The 21,143-nt window shown below is 38.3% G+C and overlaps 1 protein-coding gene across 22 annotated transcripts in view; it reads left to right on the top strand.

The window, feature by feature from the left end:
• Nucleotides 1-9,488, top strand: part of KCNMA1 (potassium calcium-activated channel subfamily M alpha 1) — a 725,165-nt gene extending 715,677 nt beyond the window's left edge. For 5 of the 22 annotated variants that reach the window (XM_069460479.1, XM_069460467.1, XM_069460473.1 and 2 more), the window contains one exon: nt 1,263-1,308. In XM_069460479.1, coding sequence (XP_069316580.1) covers nt 1,263-1,287 — 25 coding nt within the window. In that variant the 3' untranslated portion in view covers nt 1,288-1,308. Of the gene's footprint in view, nt 1-1,262 lie in introns of all 22 variants that reach the window. The other 17 variants (XM_069460487.1, XM_069460483.1, XM_069460480.1 and 14 more) reach the window with 5 other exon arrangements.
• Nucleotides 9,489-21,143: the final 11,655 nt, after the last annotated feature.

Below are 21,143 nucleotides of genomic sequence, written 5' to 3'. Positions count from 1 at the left end.
TTTGCTGGTCATAGATGCTTCATTCATAAATCATTAGCCAAAAACACGTGCGAGCACACAGACACATCAAGCCAGGTGGAGTGATATTCACGAACATGCCAGTCCAGGACCACTGACAAGGGAGCTATGAGTTGTTCTGGGAAGCAGAAAAGGAAGCTGGAGAAACCATTGTCTCTATAGCAGTGGATGTGCTTGATACTTTTACTCTTTTTCTTTTTTTCTTTTCTTTCCCTAAGTCATTAAAATGACGCATACGGTTCCCAAGTTAGAATGTCCCATTTGTCCAGTCCTTTCCTATCTATACCCATGGCCAATTTCCCAGAAAATTTCAATCCTAGAAAGAGGCGGGGATGAGGGCTGAGTCTTGTAAAATAGCTCTGCACTGCAAAGGGGACGCTAGACCACTTTCATTCTCACCCTAGACCCCGAACGCCCTGACTCAGCATTCTCTCTCAGCCATTTCCGTATTTAGGGTGGAAATGAAATGCCAAGACTTCATCCAGCTCCCTTGTGTCGACAGCTTGGGTTATTATAGTCAGTTAAGATATTGCCACTTGGAACTCTTTTCATAACTTTATACCCACACACAGTTTTCTGTCTTGAAACAAAAGCCGTCTCATCTCAAAATCCTCTTTAAAATATTGGTCGCTCCTCTGATTTTCACTCTCATTGGCCAGCGACATCTGTGGGTTTAAGACCCCTAAAACTGGTTGCAAAAGAAACAGAACGGTATAGTTGAGATATGCCTTTAAGTGTGCCTGTTATAAGCAACGCCATGTACAGGCTGGGAGGAGGCAGCCTGGGTGAGATTCTAGGTCACTCACTCTGCAGCAAGGATGGTGTCCTGCCATGCTCCATTCAATTCAGTGGGTGCACAAATCTCTCCTCAGGAACAATGTCTGTACCCGGTATCTGATATAGGCAATGTCCCCTCCCTACCAAAGGTTTTCAGGCCACTAAAGTTACTCCAGAGAACATTGCCAGAGTTCATCCTCCATCCCTCCTTACTCTCTGAGGTCCACCCATGGTGCCTCCAAGTCCCAGTGGCACCTTTTGTTCATCCCTTGCTACAGGAAGCAGAGAGGTATGTTTCAGGTTCTGGTGTTCTCCCTACACTGCACTGTCTCTCTTAGCAATTACTCACTGTCAGCTTCTATTGATTACCTTTTTGCATTTTTCAATGAACTTTCCAAAGGCTTTACCCTAGGACTAATTAAACTTCTCATTTCTCCTTCTTGTTCTCTATCCATTTTGCCCTTTAGCAGAAAAGAAATGGTTTACAGATGAACCGGATAATGCCTATCCCAGAAACATTCAAATCAAGCCCATGAGTACCCACATGGCTAACCAGATCAACCAATATAAATCCACAAGCAGCTTGATTCCACCAATCAGAGAAGTTGAAGATGAATGTTGACTCCCAGGAGACCAGAACTATTTTTTTAAAGCCTGACAAACTTCATAAATGGTGACGTGACTTTTCTTCCTTTACATGCTGAATCACTGGTGGAAACGTTAGGATAAGCAAGAAATTGCAAGAAAAATAAAGTAGACAGATCTTTCTCTTTGTCTGCCTTGAATATTGCTTCCATGTATTTTGGAAAAGAAAAGTATTTCATTTATAAATGAACATACTAAAATAGTCATGTATAGCCTCTAGCATTTTAAATTATTTTTATTTATTAGAAAGAAAATATATTTTTTCTTTTTTTCATTGTCAAATATCTTCCCTATATCTAAACAATGCAAAATCAAAATAAGTGGCCAGACTCCTTAATGCGTATTTCTCTTCTTTCTCTCCTTTTCTTTGAGGAGAATGATGGTCACCACCACAATTAATTGTAATTAAGGGAAATGAGTTATTGAAACAATTTTAAAATGGCCAACGATGTATACATGTATTTTAGTAAATCTGAAAAAAAGGGGGAAAGGAGACAGGTGAATACCTGCTCCTCTCCTGGATGGGTGTGTATTTTGATCTGCATTGACACCAGCTCTTAATAAATGGAAACTTATTTATTTTCACAGTTGAAAGTCATATTTTTGGAGTTCTAGTTTTCATTCTGTATTTCTCATCCCTTTGTTTATATATTTAAAGGGAAGACCTTCTTGCAGCTTTTCTACAATGGCCAGATCAGGTTTACCTGGGCAACTAAGGATGCCAAGAGGGTTGTGGGCACACCTGGGACGTGGAAGTCGAGGACCAGATGCACATGAGACGTTGCTCTGTTGTTCAATGGTGGGGACTCCTACATGCTGTTACGCTTCTAATGTCATATTTCCAAACCACCTGAGCAAGTAATTTCAACTTTCAGAAGGGCTGGTGGACTTTCTCCCTATCCACTAAGTCTCTGAGCTTTTAACCTGAAAGTTTGTAAAACCAATGAATAGTTTTACTTCACAAGAGGACATGAGAGGGCGTTCATTATTCTGAGTTCTTGTTTAAATGCCACAAAATTTCCATGATCAAAGAGATGACATTTGTCCAGATTTTAATTTGCAGGCTTTCCTTTATTTAGTTGCTGGGGCAAAACATACAAACTTGCTACAACAATTTAAAAAAAACAATAATAATAACAAATGGAAAGCAACGAATGCACTTATTATAGACTGTTAGCAAAGGCCTTGGAAAATTACCAGCAGTGAAATCAAATGTATCCGCCACTTCAAACTGTGGTCAAAAGATTTTTCTCGCCATCAGACGCAATTACGATGTCTCAGAGCTCTGCCGTTGCTTGCATGCTTGGTGTGTGGTCGCCTGGCAACTGTTTTGTTCCAAACGACTTAGTACGTCTTTCAACTTCAAAATTATCAATCTTTGATATGATCATCAGGGTCTCTGGAGAAGCATGGATGTTATAGTGATTTTTATTTTATTAAATGTAAACTGTGGACACTTAAAGGCACCAAATGAACCAAAGTAACTCCCAAAGTCCTATGATATCTATTCCATTAACTCTTTAGGCCATGACCCTGTGGTTCCTAGTTATGGTAGTGCAAATCAGATCAGAGCAAAGCAACGAGATCACCAGGAAAACATATGTCCACTAAGTACTCCAATTACCAATGTAGGCAAAACGAGCTTCCACCTCTGCCCACTCCCTGCAGAGCCAATACAGTCATGCTTCCACCTCGTAGGCATTGTCCTGCAGTGACTTGTCGGACCGTGGTTACTCTGTCGTCACATTTTGTAGAATTAGTTCTATCAAAGTATTGTGAATATAATGTATGTCCAATTGGATTGTTTAAAAACTACTTATAATTAATCACTAGTCTACTCAGCAGACTAAAATGACGTCAACAGTCTATATTCAGGCTTATAAACATTTCTTGGTTTCCAACAGAAGTCAAACTTGTTTGTGGGGAGAATTTCTTGCTAGGATTTTGACAACTTTCCTGAAAGCTAGGCCTTCTTTTACATAATGATTTTGCACTGGGGTCACCTTCGTACATTCATATCAATCCACGCTCTTCCTTCCTTCATGAACCATAGTAGGCACTTCACTTTTGCTCCTGATAACCACCTCTGGATTTGTTACAGCCATTTGATCTCCTCTGGCAGGCTATGGTGGCCACCAAAATGATCTTCCATTAGAGGGACATAGAGTGCCCCATTCCCCCTACCCTCTTCCCTCTGTCTCTCCCTGCCAAGGCAATTTGGAACAGAAGTGTAAACTCCCTCCCCATCTCAAGTCCATTTATAGCTAGAGATTTGAATCTAATTTTTTAATCATAATGGCTAAGATGGTTTCCTACGGCAAAGGGTTCCTTGGCTTATAGAGCACCCCCAAAAAACGAATTGGTAGAAATCCATTTTCTTTTAGGGTACAACAACAAGCTCATGCTGTTTTGTCTTTGTAATAATAAATTGCTCTGGACTAGAAAGCAAAATCAGGCATTTTTTAAAGGAAGTATGCAAAATGACTGGCTAGTGGCTCCTTTGACAAAAACTGGCACCTGGTAATTTGACAGTGAAATAGAAACAGAAATACGATTTGTCAAACCACTGGAAGGCTCAAGGGAATGCCAGAGCTTCTTCCTGATGTGTTTCTATCTGTTAAGCTCTTTGGCCTTGAGTCCTCATCCATCTCCACTGTGATAGACTTTTTGCCCACATCCACCTTAGGCCAATGATGGTCTCCTTCGGTACGGTTCCTATGATGAGGCTTTGAGCTCCCATTCCAGTGTAGGGCTTCAGAAAAGCCATTATCCCAAACTAATGACTCCTGGGTGCTTGGGGAATCAAAGACTCACTCACAGGCTGTTTAAAAAGCAGAAAATACCTATTTGGAAGTGCTTCACCACTATCATCACCTTCCTCATTGAGAAAAGTTTTATTTTTGCTAAACAATTTTATGTTTTAGAGTATCACCTCAAACTAATATAAAACCCCTTAAATAAAAGTGATTGTGACTAAGGCATGTTGGAAAACACTCAGAAGCTCTTTCCTTCCAAGGGTTGTGGCATCTTGTGATGTACTGTGTAAAGAATTTGATTGAAGACTTTAAGTAAACAGGGAATTAGAACTGTTTGGCTGGAGTTGGAAAGGGAAAAGTGAGAAAGCATAAGAAATTTGGGAATATTTTCATGTTGGGGGAAAAAGCCCAAGTTTCCTATTTATGGTTTAATACAAGGGTTCAAGAGCCACATTTGCAGACAAGTAGCTATGAACTTTGAAAGTAGTTTTCAAACTCTCTTGAGTCTCAGTGGCCTCATTTGTAAATGAGGGCAATTCACCCAGATGACTGTAAGGTTCCTTTCAGATCCCAGTTAGGGGTGGGAACACGGGAGTGGCTGCCTCTCCTTGGCAAAGCCCTTGGAGACAATCTTGTCCAGGGCTGGAATAATGGTCCTTTTCACTACATTATCCAAGCAATACTCCTGACCTTAACGTAGTGTACATCTTCTGTTCTGGACATAGTTAGACTAATTCCTGTGCTTTTCACTTTGGAGTATCTGCAGTTCCAAGATGCACATTTCTAAATTCAAATACACCTGAATCATGTTGGTCAGGTTTTTCTGCTTAATTCTAGGGTCTTCTCAATCTCATCCCTGCCTTCCCTTTTCCTAGGTTCAAGGCCCAGCTTCAGCTAATCCCTTCATCTCTAACCCATAGCTCCAATTCCCAGCATGTAGTTAGAGGCTCAAAACCCCCAAATTCCTGCTGATTTCCACATTTTTGTTTCCCCACATGGATCTGGCCTTCAGGAAGTAACTATTCTTACTTCTCACTTCATTTCCTGTCCTCTGTTTATTTTATTTGTTTTCTTTTATTAATAAACTATCCATCTCTTTCCTACTTACATTCATAAGTGTAATTTTGAACTATAATTTTTTTATTGTTAAAGAGACAATTGAAGGAAGGAAGGGCAAAATGGAGGAAGAAAGCTAGGAGGGTAGAGAAACAAGGAGTATCAAACCACTCGACTGGAATCTGAGCCACCTTGACTCACAGGAGACTAAGCAAGTCCGTTCAACTTGGACGCCAAGTCCCAGCACAGTGCAGAATCTGCCCATGTTCTATTCTGTTTCTATTCATTGCTTTTGGCATGGTGGTACAAACACCAATCACTATGGCCCTCAACGGGCCTTCACTAATTAGGGCTTGATTCACCCTTTTGATAAAGCAAAAGAAACTGAGAGTTCACTTACAACCTTCCTGGTAAATTACCTTTCTGCCTCTTTCTTACTCATCCCATGTTCACAAACAGCAGTTTTTTTTTTTCTACCCAGCCGAGATGACTTAGCATATAAATCCCATGATCGTTGGAGGGAGTAATGCGGCCCTTTGGATCTCTTTATGAGAGCAGTAATTAGAAATGATTCTAGCCAGTCATACCAGTGTGGCCGTACTGGTTGTTTAAGTGGAGTCTGTTCTGATTCTGTTGCCCATGCAGTAGCAGTTGTTAATAATCTCAATACTTCCATAAAAATAAGACAATTCAGAGAACGTGTTTGATTTTATTTCTCAAGAGACCACAAAGCCTAATTTGCCATGTCTATAATAATCTTGCTTAAAACACATATAAAAAAGAGCCTATGTGCCCAAAGGCAGCAGCACTTACAACAGTTGGAAGATCCATGATAGCACAGCCCCATGTGGTTAGATTGGAGAAAGGATTCTTAGTTACCAGACCTTCCTCTTTTGCTGTATTTTTTAGCACAAAAAAGGGCCAGATATTCTTTATCTAAAGACAAGCCAAACTCAGAACATACATCAGGGAGCTGGGAAGAAAGAACAAAAAGGAAAAAATATATAATAAGCAGTGTTTTAAATACCACAGGCATGGGTATGCGAATGGTGCCAAGAGCTGGTGCTTTGTGTTGAAAGGAAGAAGAGGTTGCATTGAACATTATGGGCTGGGAAGAACACAGAGGCATATAATGCTTGATAGGTTTTGGAGGCATTTCAATAGGAAATGGGTGACCAGACCGGAGAAATGTGGAATATGAGGGTTTTCCAGAGACAGGGGACTTAACAGGCCATAATACAGTTGTAGAAAAGTGATCGCAATAGGCAGACTGTTTTGCTTACTGTGATAAGCTTGCATAGGGCAGCTGAGGGAAACCAAGACGAGACCTCATTGAAGTGGCTAAAAAGTAGATGGTCTAAGGGCCAAGCCAAGAGGTTAAAACCCAACCAGAGAATAGAAAGCCACTAGAAGTTTCAAACAAACTGAGTGACAGGCAGAAATGGCTGTGCATTTTTTAGGTCAAAAGGGGGACGATGTCAGTTCTTCCTAGAAGTCATTATGAGAGCCTACACAGAGCTGAGCATTTTCCCAGCAGCGTGGAGTTCTCAAGGGTGCACACTCCAGGTCAACAACTCACCACGCACAACACCTACTATCCTCACCCATTTTGCTTGCTGTTGTGGGACAGTCAGACACAAGACATCCCTACTCTCCTGAATCACTAGAATGTCGGCAACAGAGTCATGAAGTAGATTAGAGGGTAGGAGTAGATATTCAGATTTCTTTTGAAACCTGCCAATCATACTATTTTCTAGACGTTAACGTAATAAGAACACAAGGCAGATCATCACAAATTGTAGAGAATAATTCATAGGCCAGAACTGCCAAATACGAATTCCCATTATTAGTACATCCTTTCAGATAATCAGGTTGCCATTGCTTAGTGACTAGTTAACATTCAGTACATATTTGTAAAGGGAGTGTGGGGGAGAATGAGCACAATCAGGTTCTGCTACCAATCAGCTTAGAATCCGACTAAAAAGAGAAAACATATCACTGGCGCCATGAGAGAAAGTATAAGCACTAATGACATAGCATCACCTTTCAATGTGGCAGGAGTTACAACGAGGGAGAGATGTTATGGTTTGAAGTGGGTCAGCAAGGCAGGCTTTCTAGAGAAAGGGGATTTGGGAGTTAGATAAGTAGAGGGTCCGCATTCCAGGTATGAATGCAGGGTCATCTGGTATGTGGCAGGGTAGGTGACGCTAATCAGTAACTGCTGATGGATAGTGATTGAGTGGCCACTGTGTGCTCCTTGCTGTGTGAGACTTTGAGAGGAAGATGGCCCACCTGCCTAACTGGGAGCATAAGATATACCTGTATGGAAAAGCTTGTGTTGCACAAAACAGGTGTTCAGTAAATAATTTTTAAATAAATGCAAACACCAAAGAGCCAGTAAGTATTATGGATCATAATAGTTGTCAAAGCTTGGTTGGAGTCTTAGGGGCTGGGCATTGGGGCAATGGCTATGGGTCTGGAAAAGGCTCTTTGTGAAGGGCACACTTAATCAGGGCCCCAAAGGTGGAACCCTGTGGAGGGATAGGAAGAGAAGGCAGGAGGGGAGGCAGTGCATGCCGGCAGCTGGGGTACATTGGATTCATGCAGAGTGGAAGGAGCTGAGAGACATCCATAACGGAAGGCCTCCCGGGCAAGAGGAGTGAGGTAAGTGGGCTCAGGAGAGGGTTACGACAGGCCCTGTGCATATGGAAGCCAGGCGCACAGAGGTACTCACAGAGCGAGGCGCCTGGATGGATTCTCCTAAGGAGAGAGTGAAGGTTTAGAAAATGAGCAGGCAGATTTATTTGGGGTCTCCAATCATGTTAACAGGGGCTAAAAGGAGCAGAATAAGTAGACGCTCTTGGTATAGGATATCTAGAGTACTCTAGAACCAGGAAAGTTGGAAACAAGAGAGAATTTCGAGAAAGAGAGGGTGGGACCGCTATGAGGCTGGAGAGGAAGGGTAGTGGCGATGGTGACTCAGCAGTAAAAGGACTCATGGAAGAGCAGGCACTTTGCTTATTTGTGTCTTCATCACCAGAGCTGGTCATGAGGCCTGGCCCAGGGGGGGCAGTCAGTCGGGCACTATGTGTTACTTCGGATACCATGGGAGAAGGAGGCTGGATAGGACGTGCAGGTGACCGGCACTCTTTCTGGGGGACTCAAAAGAGACAGAGATCTTGATGTGGGCATCTTCTTTCCTCTCCCTGTTCATGTCACTGCACTATTTCTTGTCCCCCACTGAACAGCACACACATTGGCAGCTTTGGTTCAGGGGTCTGAAAACAAATACTACGGTCACCTTGCTTTGGTGGCTTTTCTGGACAGGCAGTGAGAGATGGTAGGGCCAGGTGAAAATGGACCTTATTTCTAGGTAGATTTTTAAATTTAAGATTTCCTTTGGTTTGTTCATCCTCTTGAGGACTTCTGTGTTTCTTCTCCTACATCTTGCTATTCCACAGAACAGGGACGGCAGGGACACCAGGCTCCCCGCTGGGCCCTGCTGTTTAGGATCTTAGAGCGGAATGTGCACAAGGTACTGCAACACGCCTGCCAGAGCGACCCAGAGCTCCCCTCCCATGGGACTCAGGGTCAGTGAGTGAAGGCAGCTAGCAGGGAAGGGAGCCTGGCCAACACGGGGACCGAGCCCCACTCCACACCAAACCAGAGCCCCGTCCGCCCCAGAGCGGGGCGCTCCCCCGCCTTCCTTCCGCTGAGCACAGCCTGAGAAACCTTTGACTAGAACTGCAACATTTCAAACATAAACCGAGATCTGCCGGGAAATCCTAATTAAAAACGTTCCATTCCCAGGTGGCACAATCACATCCTGCCTAAAACTTCTGGCCCACATCCCACCACCCAGATGCTAAAAAGAAACCTCCCTCCACTTAACACCAAAACCTGCACTCGAGGGTCCTTTAGGGGACAAAGGAAAAAAAAAAAGTACACACACACAGAGGTCAGCCTACATGTTCATGAAGGAAAAAGAGCGTGGCTTATTCATCTTTCAATCTTTCGATTGTTGGTGTTACGGTTATGATTGTGATTAATTACTATGACCTAATAGGAATTGAAGAAGAGACTAAATGCTGGTGCTCTGAAATGATCTACCCAACTCTGTCATCTGTAACAACCAGTGATAACTCTCGTCTTGTAAAAAGGGTTTGTACATAACTTGTACATGGTTTCATTTTGTATTTTTCGCAGATTAAAAATTTATGTATTTGTGTTCTAAAACAAGGAGTGTTTCCTGTGTCTTTGTAGCAGTCACATGGCCACAGGGGGGTGGGGATGCGGGGATGGTGGCAAGGTCCTTGAGTTCCCGTCAGGCTGCTTTTGCACACTCCCTCTCTCTCTGTCTCCCTCTTTCTCTGTCTCTGTCTGATAAAGGCAAAGTTACAGGCCGATAGGAACCACGGACTTGTCTTTTCAGCTTCAAGTGCAAACAGACCCCCACATCTCCCAGGAGATAGTCAGCGGGTGCTGGCCAAGACTGCACTGGGCAGTGGGAGAGCTGGTGTCATTAGATATGGTGCCTGAGAGCCCTGCGGGGCCGCACCACGGCCAGCAGGACTCATTTCCTCTAAAGAAATGCACAGTGTTCCATAGGCCCGTGAGCGACGCTAGACTCTTTCTGTCCTCAGCCACCTACTCTCAGGCTAGTTACCATTTCTTGCCATTTGCACAGAGACACAACACTCTGCACATAGCTTATCAAAACCCAGGACAATTTGCTGAAGGTTTACTCATCCTCCCCACACTCACTCCCCAAGAGGGCAATAAAAATAACTTCAACTGGAGCCAATAAAGACCTCTTAAAAACTAGTGCTGCCATGCTGCGGCCATGCTTTAAACCTTCTTCAGAACACTGTGAGTTTGGACTCTTCTGGGGAGGCTGGACTCCAGAGGGTAAGGGTGGTCTAGCCTCGAGGAAGGGAGGGGCCTGGAGAATGGGAAAGAGCCATCCAAGTTCATATATATATATATATATATATGTAAGGTATAGAATGTATTGGGATTCAATGTATTCTAGAGATTGTCTCATTTCTTCATTAGCCAAATATTTACTGAATAGCTATTACATTCTCAGTCTTCTACTGGGAGCTGGGGGTACAGCAGTGAGGAATGCCATGATTCCAGTGCTCCAATCTGGGGAGAGATGGGACCAGAGACCAACAAATAAACAGCTAGCAGTCATGTATTAAAAATTGATCTCTAGGGGTAAGTACAGTATGCCATTGGGAACAGATAAGAGAGGCACTTAGCTATTTGAAGAACAATACACCAATTGATGGATACTTTCAAAGACAAATCCTCCTTCTACTTAAGTCAATACCAGCCCAAACCAGAACTCATTCCCAAGGGTCAGTAAATGCAGGTTTACCTGTCAGAATGTGCCAATTCCTGACAGTCCTTTGCGCTCCAGTTTCCCAACTTGCCTTCTCCAATATTTGCTAACAAATCTGAATGTTGTTGGGGAATGTAATTGCAGAGCATATGGTCCCCATTAGTTAGGCAAACTCCACTGCCAAATTCGGCTCCAAGGAAGGAGTCTGCATAAAGGATGAAGTATTAGGAAAACATCAACAGTGACAGAGAAGGCAAATAAAAGAGATGAGACAGTGAGTTACAAAATAGCAGGCTCGGCAAACCCAGCACGATGAATGTGGAACATATTTTTCCATTTGTTGAGAAAACAATATATGTGAATTTGTACTAAAATCTCCCTGTAGCAAAAATCAAAGTAGACCATTCACCAGAATCAATGTTAACTGCTTTGCAATGTCAGATAAGATAGATTCTGCCTGGGAGAAAAACGTAGGAGGAACAGAACAGACAGTGTGCTAAGGAAATAAAGCATGAACGACATCAAAATGTAAATACAGACTTAGCGCTATTTTCAATGCTAGTGGACCAGGCCTTTGAGAGAAGAAGTAGAATCTCATGCTTACTAACCTTTCACATTCAGAGAGTATGAAAATGTAGGCTAAAGGTCAGAGAGATGAGGTCCTCTGAGACCTGGAAAAGCTGATCGGGCAAGGTGGGAGCGACAGGCATTGTCTGGCAGAAGGCAGTTACCCTGCCCTGTCCACCTTCTGAAAATCATAGAGGAACCAGGGCAGTGGCTGAGCCCAGAGACTCAGCCTGGCTGCTTGGCTTGCTATTTCTAGGGAGCTCATGTTGTGGGGTCTCCACCCCAGTGCTCAACACATGCACACTGGTTTTTCATCTGTTGTAATTATTATATCTCAACACATACATAACTCGAGAGATTTCTTAAAAAATGCAATTTACTTTAATCCAATCTTTCCAAAAATAATCAACTTAGTTTTTCTAGACTCAATAATCTCTTTCTTTTACTTCTATTGCTCTAGTTAACACACTGTTTAATTCAATTACATACAACAATAACAAGTACATATGTTTAAACAAGCTTGGGACTGCTAGTCAGTTCAGCTGGGGAAAGTCCAAGGACACAGGCAGGGTAAGGAGCAGTCTGCAAGGTGTACAATGTCACTGCACCATGGAAAGCCATGGGGAGAAAGAGATCGATTAATCCAGCTAGTGGGCACACAGTGCTTGGTTAAGAGAGCTTCTAGTGGAAACAATTTTCAATATCTATCAGTGGGGGACTAGTGAAGTGAATTTATTCACCCATTCAATGGAGTACTAAGCACCCAGTAAAAAAGATGAGGTGTACTGAAGTATGACAGGTGTTGGCAAACTATGTCTCAAAGGGCAATGTAGCTTGCTGCCTATTTTCTAAATAAAGTTTTATTGAAACACAGCTGTACCCATTTATTTATGTAGTCATGGCTGATTTCCTGCTACAACAGCATAGTTCAGTAACTGGGACTGACGGGGAGGCCCATCAAGCCTAAAATATTTACTATCTTACCTTTTATAATAAACGTTGCTGACTATATTGCATACAGGGAGAAAATAAAATGTGCAATAGGATCCCATCTCTATTACATAATTAGTTATGTGTATACATTTATTAAGATTTGGAAGGAAGTAAGGCCAAGTCATAAACAGTGATTATCAGGCTAGGGCAGGAAGCAGAGGGGAAAAATTAAGAGACATAGGAGGGATTTTTGCTTTTCGCTTCATACATTTCTGTTTTGTTTGGGTTTACGTGGATCAAACAGGCATAATTTTAATCATCAGGAAAAATGCGAAAGATACTTCTTTTTGGGAAAAATTGGTAAATAATTTTTAATAAATAAATTTATTCTTAATAAGTAGGAGCCTAAGGCCACATCTGATGCAAGTGGCTTCACTAGGATGGGTTCACGGTTCTGCAGACTCCGAAGACTATTGCAGAGCTCTGAATCTCATAGCTGCCTGCTTCCAAGTGGCCTGTATACAGCAGGCAAGTGTGAGACAAGGACAGTTTCTCTACCACTCTTGAGTTTGCCACAGTCATTGAGCTCTGGGCCTGCCAGGCTGGCAAGCATGAGTCTTATTCCCCAACAAACTGTTCTTCCTGTAATTGCCTCCGTGGCACAACACATGGACCTCTACATCCCCCCAACCCCTACAGAAAGGGGCTGCAGGACCAGTTACCTAACTCCAAGGCTCCGGCTGCACCCCTAGGTCCCAACTCATTCTATTTTGCACAGTCTTTTTTATCAATGAATCTTTGCAAGGAAGAATATGTCCTCCAAGAAACTTTTCTCCATTAATTAAAACAAAGATTTAATAAGCATAATAGATTATGCATACTAGTGGCACACATTTGAAAGGTATTAAATAAGTAAACAGTGAAAATAAATCTTCCTCTTATTTCTGTCTTAGACACTCAGCTTCCCTCCCTAGAGACACCCATGGTTAATAGTTTCTTTATTCTTCCAGAAAGACTATGCATATAAAATCATAACCCAAGCATAGCATGCTATATACTTTACAACACTTGATATGCACTCTATACAGCTTTTGAAAAACAATATAATGTATGGGTTGTTTTTTGTCGGCCCATCAATCTTTCTAAGGGCTGCATAGTATTTCATATAAAAATAATTTATTTAACCCTTCCCCTACTGATGATTATTAGGTTGTGTTCAGTCTTCTGCTATTTCACCCACAGCTTCCATGAACATCCTGTGTATATATCTTTGTGCTCACATGTGAATGTAACAGTAGGACAAATTCCCAGAAGTGGAATTTCTCTGTCATTTAAAAAAAATATTTTAGGTGCATCAGATTTGCCAAATTATCCCCTAAAGAGGATATCTTAAATCATAATTCTACCATCTATCAGCGAGTCCTTGGTGTTCCACATCTTCTTCAACATGGGATATTGCATTCAACAGGATGCCTTGGACTGCAAAGTAACAGAATGCCCTACTAAGAGCTGCTCATGGAAACAAATAAGTCCAGAGGTGAGTTGTTACGGGGTTGGTTGATTCATCAGCTCAGCATTGTCACCAAGAACCTAGGAGCTTTCCATGTTTGTGTTCTTCTGTCTTCAGTATGTTGAAATGTCTGTGCTCATGGCCAAAGGATGACTGTAGCTATTTTAGCAGTCACATACAGACACAATAATGTCCTATGAAAGAAAGAGCACATTTCCTCTCATGGGATTCTTTTTATTACAAAAGAAGCATTTTCTAGAGTCACTCAGTACACTTCTGTTTAGGTCACATTGGCCAGGATGGAGTCCCAAATAATAAAGACTTTGACATGAAAAGGATGTGATAAATGTGTGTTTGACTTAGACTTTGAGCCATCCTGATTTACCCATGTTGGATTGGGGGTGGGATCACCTCTTCTACTATGAAGGTGGGAGATCTAACAAACAAAAAAGGAGCAGTGGTCACAGCGCAGGCCACCAACTAGTGGCCAATCTGAGATTTGAAAAGTGAATTTTTATTTCACTTCTATTTAAATTTTATAATTATGAACAAAGTTAAACGTCTTTTTATACTTTTGCTGCCAATTTTCCCATTTACATTTGCTTGTATTGAACTTCCTATATGATTTATTTTAAAGTTATCTGGTTCTTAATTTGTTAATTAAATTTCTCTTTAAAATTCCAAAAGTAGCACCACAAACAATGAAATGATATAGCAGTCATCTCCTCATACCTGCCCTATATTTTTCACCCCCTCCATTGTGACACCAATGTTAGCATATACAAATAGATAAAAAAATACGTAGGGAAATGTTTAACTTATTTTTGGCAAAAAAAATCTCATACTATGAGCATGAATTTGCTACTTGCTTTTCTTAATTAAAAAAATATATAAGCATACTCCTTGCAGATTAATAGACATAAATTTAACTTACCCTTTTAATTAACTTACTCTTTAATTAGCTTATCCATTAAGAGCAATGAAATAACAAAATTAAATTTTAATGATTAAAAAGATATAGAAAATGAATATTGCATATTATGTGTGTACGTAAGTTACAAGGCCACCCACTTTTTATGACACTCAGGTGTTTCCTATTCTTTCCTGCCCTCTGTGTTACCTTTCTCTCTGATACACAGGGCTGCTGCTCCCCTGAAGAGGCACAAGTGAGCAAGCAGGTGGGTGAAATCAGGGGTGAGGCCAAAGCTCAGAGCCTCGAGAATTGGGACCTAGAGATAATAGTTCTTTCTCTGCTCACCAAAGCCAACTCTTGAATATATCTGAGGAAAAACCTGCTATGAAAGGAGAGTCGTACTAGTGGCATTACAGATGAAATATGTACATTCTGAAATTTCTGAAATGTCAGAACTATTACATCTACCCACAGCAAGGCAAACATGGGCATTTAGTAAAAGACTATCAAAAGAGGCAATAAAAAACAGAAAAGATAGAAAGTATGATGTCAAATCTGAGACAGAACATACTACATAAATAAATAAAGATGGACTAACTTATTTTTTTTTTTTTTAAAAAAAGCCTATGGTAGAAAAGTAAAACCCAAAATTATGCTGTATAAAAATGTTATTTTTTAAAAAAAGACTTAGAATAGTTGAAAGTAAAAGCATGTGCAAAAGTATTTTGGGGAATTTAAAAAAACTTTTTGAAGCAGAGAATAGCAGATTCTTAATATTAGGCAATGTTAACATCAAGACAAAAATTATTAAAAGAAAAAAATATGGCACTTTTTATGACAAAAGTTCCATGCAATCATACAAGACCTAACAACCATAGATATCAGACTCAAATATGACATCATCAAATTTCATAAAACAAGTACATGTGAAATGCAGGGAGAGAAACTTAGGAGCAAATTAATAGTGGGAGATGTTTTCCCATCCCATGAAAGATCAGGTGGATAAAAATAAACAAGGCTATAAAAGAGACAACATTATTAATAAGGCATATTCTATATGTAATTTTCATATATATAGATATGGGTATATATGTGTATATATATATGGACATATAAGCAAATAAACACACAAAACACACATACCTTTAAAATGTACTGTTTTATGTATATATAATATATAATATATATATATATTAGAAGAGAGAGAAACAGAAATTAACCTATTGCAATGGGAAAAATAGGGACTATTGTTGAATAGTAATCACCCCTGATCAAAAACTTGTTATGCCTATATAATTTTGCAGGTGAATTCCACCCAAAATTTAAAGAACAGATATTTTTAATGCTATTTCAGAGCATAGAAAAAATATTAATGTTTCCAACTATTTTATGAAATGTTCTAAACCTTGCTTATAAAACATGACATTATAGCAAACAAATTACAAATTAATTTCACTTATGAATATTGATTTAAATATAGTAAATATGAAAATAAACCTCATGACATGTATACAAAATATTAATACATGTTTCAATATACAGAATTATCATAGTATAATTCTCTATACTAACAGATCTGAGGTGAAAATCATATTATAATTTGTATGTATGTTGAAAGAAATTTGATAAAATCCAACATCTATTCTTGATCAAAAATTATAATAAAATATGTATCAATTATGATTTCTTAATTTTATAAATAATTTGAATTTCTTTAAAAACCAGCATTATACATGTGGGAACTCTAGAAGTTCTCCCATTCAAATAATGATTCAAGAAATAAAGTTTAATAATATTTAATTTTGTTTATTATGTCTAGCTTTTTTTATTGGGCAATTTAAAAAATGGGAAGTCTTTAAAAATTGGAATGGAGGTAGTATTTTTAATATTTTCAGATTATGATTATATCTGAAAAATACAAGAGTATCAACTGGAAAACACTTACAAATTATAAAAGAATCAAATAAGGTGGTTGAGTAAAAAAATTGAACTATAAAAGACAATAGTCTTCCTAAATATAATCACAAAAAAACTAAAAATATAATCTAAAAAATTAAAAAGAAAAAACCTTGTATAAGAACTATTAAAATAAAATACTAATAATTAGCTTAAAAGAAATGTTCAGTAAAAAGATACTAAGTGTTTTTTTTTTTTTTTTTTTTTTTTTTTTTTGGAGACAGAGTCTCACTCTGTTGCCCGGGCTAGAGTGAGTGCCGTGGCGTCAGCCTAGCTCACAGCAACCTCAGACTCCTGGGCTTAAGCGATCCTCCTGCCTCAGCCTCCCGAGTAGCTGGGACTACAGGCATGCACCACCATGCCCGGCTATTTTTTTTCTATATATATTTTTTAGCTGTCCATATAATTTATTTCTATTTTTAGTAGAGATGGGGTCTCGCTCTTGCTCAGGCTGGTCTCGAACTCCTGACCTCGAGCAATCCACCCACCTCGGCCTCCCAGAGTGCTAGGATTACAGGCGTGAGCCACCACGCCCGGCCGAAAGATACTAAGTATAATTAGTCATTACAAAATACAAATTAAAACCACAATGAGCTACAACTTGATATACACTAAGATGGCTCAGATTTCAAAGACTGGCAATACCAGGGGCTGTGAGGACAGGGAACAACTAGAACTCCCATACATTGCTGGTGGTAATGCTACATTTGGAAACAGGTTAGCAATGCCTAGTAAGGTTATACATTTACTTTCTCTAAATCCCGCCAATTCTACTTATAGAAATAAAATCAGATATTCACAGCAGCTTTATTTATATAACCCCAAACTGGAAACAACCCAAAGTCTACCAACAGGTGAATGTATAAGCAGATTGTAATATGTTTGTGCAATGGATTAGTACATGATAATAAAAAGGAAGGAACTACTGATGCATGCAAGAATATGGATGAGTTTCAAAAATATTGCACTAAACCAAAGAAGCAAAACAAAAAAGATACATGCTGTATGATTTCATTTATATGAAACTCTAGAGAAAGTCCACTACAGTGGTAGAAAGCTGATATGTGGTTGCTTGGGGACAGGCGAGGGAGGAGAGGTTTGACTAAGATATTACACGAGAAAAATTGGAGGGTGATAGAAATTTTCTATATCTTGATTGTGGTGATGGTTATGTGGTTGTATAAATTTGTGATAGTTAATGAAATGCACAGTTAAAATCAGTGCATTTTATTATATGTAAGCTATATCTCAATAAAGCTGACTAAAAAAGCAAAAAAATTATAAAGCGACAATAATCAAAACTGTATAGTATTGATGCTTGACTTGACAGAGAGATTAGAGAGATAGAATAGAGAGACCAGAAGTTTCTCCCATCTATCTAATATTTAGCATATGATAAAGATGAGATGACTTATTAGTGAAGGAAAAGTATGTAATTCAAATAATATCAAGATAGAATAGTCATGAGGTGAAAAATAAAACTTCATGCCTGCTATGGGTTGAACTCTGTCACCCAAAAAGATACGTTGAAGTTTTAACCCACAGTACCTCAGAAGTCACCTTATTTGGAAATAGTGTCATTACAGATGTAATTAATAAAGATGAGCTCACACTCACTGGGCCCATACTCTGAAATGACAATATGTTCCTAAAAGAAGAGACAGAGACACAGATGGAAGATAATCATGTGATGATGGAGGCAGAGACAGGAGCGATGTATTTACAGACAAAAGAACACCAAAAATTGCTGGCCACCACCAGGAGCTAGGAAGAGGCAAGAAGGTTTCTATCCAGTCTTAGAGACAGCACAGCTCTGCTGATAACTAAATTTTGAGCTTCTCACCTTTAGAACTATGAAAGAATAAATTTCTGTTGTTTTAAGTCACCCAGCTTGTGGTAATTTGTTATGGCCTTAGGAAACTAATATAAGGCCTCTATAACTTCTTATGCAAAAATAAATACATAAATAAATTAATAAATAAAAATAACTGAAGACATTGAAAGAAAAAGTAATAGAAGAAAACATATGAGATATGAAAAATAAACCTGTTTGTGGAAGGTGAGACAATATTCAAAAGCCCAAAATTAAAACATTGCTGTAAACAACTAATTTTTAAATTATTCCTATAAAAATGATAAAATATGTATATCTCTTGATTGGATTTGCTAAGTTTTGAGAGAATTTTTATATCTACATTCAAGAGAGAGATATCGTGTTATTTTTCAGTCTTTGACAAGTTTTTCCATTCATTGTCAAGTCTTGGCATCAAGATTATACTGGCCTGATACAACGCATTGGAAAGTATTTCCACTTTTTCTATTTGTTGGAAGAATTCATATAAAATCAGTGCAATTTTCCCCCATATTCTTTGGAAAACTCACTTGTAAAGTTGCCTGTACTTGAAAATTACTTCGTGAGAAGGATTTTCATTATAGATTCAATATATATAGTAGATATAGAACTCTTTTGATTTTCTTTCTTCTGTTGATTTTTGTGAATTGTGTTTTTATAGGGATTTGTCTATTTCATGTAAATTTTCAAAAATTTTCATATAAAATTATTTTTAAAATCTTTTTTCTTATCTTTTGAATATTGGAAGGTCTATTTTTATCTTGTTATTGATAATTCTTACCTTTCCTTTTTCCTGATGTAAACATCCTTTGAACTTCTTTTAGGGAGAGTGGATTTGTGATGAACTCTCTTCACTTTTTTGCTTGTCTGAAAGTATCTTTATTTTTCACCTCTACTTGTAAGATATTTTAGTAAGGAAACATAGTTCTAGTTTAGTTTAGACAGTCTTTGTCTTTGGTGTTCTGTGATTTCACAATGAATGGAATTTGTCAATTTCCTGTGTATTATCAAAATTTTTAGGATAAAGTTGTTCATAATATCCTCTATCTTTTTAATATTAGGAGAATATTCATAGATGTCTTTTTGAATTCTTGTTATTGGTGATTTTTGCTTTTCTTTTTTTCATTTAAAAAAATCAGTCTTATTAGTTTATCAGTCTTTTCAAAGAATCAACCTTTGACCTGGAATAAGGAAAATGATTTCAACAGTGAAGTGTGAAATCCAGAATAAAGGGTAGCAAAGAAATTAGAAAATACGTGGGTAAATTAGAAAACAATAACTGTAAAAAATGAAAGCGATAAACATCAGCTAAGGAAGAGCCAGTTTAACAGTATAAGAGAGGTGGATATAGAGTAATGATCAGAATTAAAATATTCCACATTCTTTTAATTGCTCAGAAAAAGTTCAGGGCTACTGTTTTTAACATAATTAAGTTTACTGTGCAATGTTAAAATTTAAGAGTAACCATTAAAAGGAAGAAATATGGTGTATAACTTCCAAATCAGTAGAGGGAAAAAAATGCAACAACAAAAAAACTATCCAAAATAAGCCAGAAAATAGTTTTTAAAAAGAAGCATCAAAAAAGTAGTGCAATTAAGGTGGTAGAAGTAAATTCAAACAGATACATAAATAGGTATGACTGAACCAAAGGCTTTAGTTAAAGATTAGTTAAAATATAGTTTTTGGAATGTCCAGAGGCAGCCAAGGTGAAGCTGAACCACTATGGCTACTTTCTGGCTTTCTGACTGATATCAATTACTAAATTATTGATACTGATTACCAAAACCTCTGGTCTGAGTACTTAAAGCAAATACTTATGGACTCTGAAATGTAAAAAACAAAGAAACAAACAGACAAAAAATAGTAGGCAGACTGGAGAAGGAAGTAAAAACTTGAAGAATAGCTAGTTAACTATTATTTTTTTAATTTCATAATATTATGGGGGTACAAACATTTTTGTTACATAAATTGCTTTTGTACCATTTGAGTCAAAGTTATAAGTGTTCCCGTTCCCCAGTTAGCATGCATTGTACCCATTAGGTGTACTAGTATTAATATGAGACAGAGCAGAATATAGAACAAAAAAACCATACTTACAATGGATATGTTAAATGTGGATATGGATAATTTACCAAAAGCATATAAAATTCTAAACTCATAGGCATATAATAATCTAGGACCTGACCTCAAAGTATGTTTTAAAATAGTAACTTTTACAAAAAGGAAATATTAAACACACCATAATGGATGAAATAATCTGTCTCAATATGAGATATATCATGTAGACCAAAAATGAGTAAAATTAGAAGTAGTTTGATATGAAAGTATGCATAAGAAAACTAAAAAGCTTATTTAATTGGCATGTATAGAACACTGTGTTCAACATTTTGAGAAAACAAACTATTCTCAAGTACACAGGAAGTATTTAGGAAAAATAACCATGTAACCATCAATAAAACAAATCTCAATAAACTATAAAGAGATACTCTTAGGTCAAAGAACAAATCAGTTGGGAAATTAGAAAATTTTTGCACCTAAACATTAATGGATATTGTACACATGAAAATTTATGGGATGCAGATAGATTGGTATTTAAAGGGAAATTTAAAGCCATACATACCTATATTAGAAATGAAGCAAGGCTGCAATTGGTGAGTTCAGTATTTCTCTTAAAAATTAAAAAAAGAGAAACCCAACAGAATAAACATTAAGAAAAATAAGGAGGGAAATAATCAAAGATAAGCACAAAAAATTGTAAAACTGAAGATGTAATTGAATGCATAAGCTTTAAAGCCAAAAGTTGCTTCTTTAAA

This window comes from Eulemur rufifrons, chromosome 28, assembly GCF_041146395.1.
Source record: "Eulemur rufifrons isolate Redbay chromosome 28, OSU_ERuf_1, whole genome shotgun sequence".
NCBI lineage: Eukaryota > Metazoa > Chordata > Mammalia > Primates > Lemuridae > Eulemur > Eulemur rufifrons.
The sequence above is the reverse complement of the archived record's forward strand: the minus strand, read 5'-3'. Positions and strand labels throughout refer to the sequence as shown.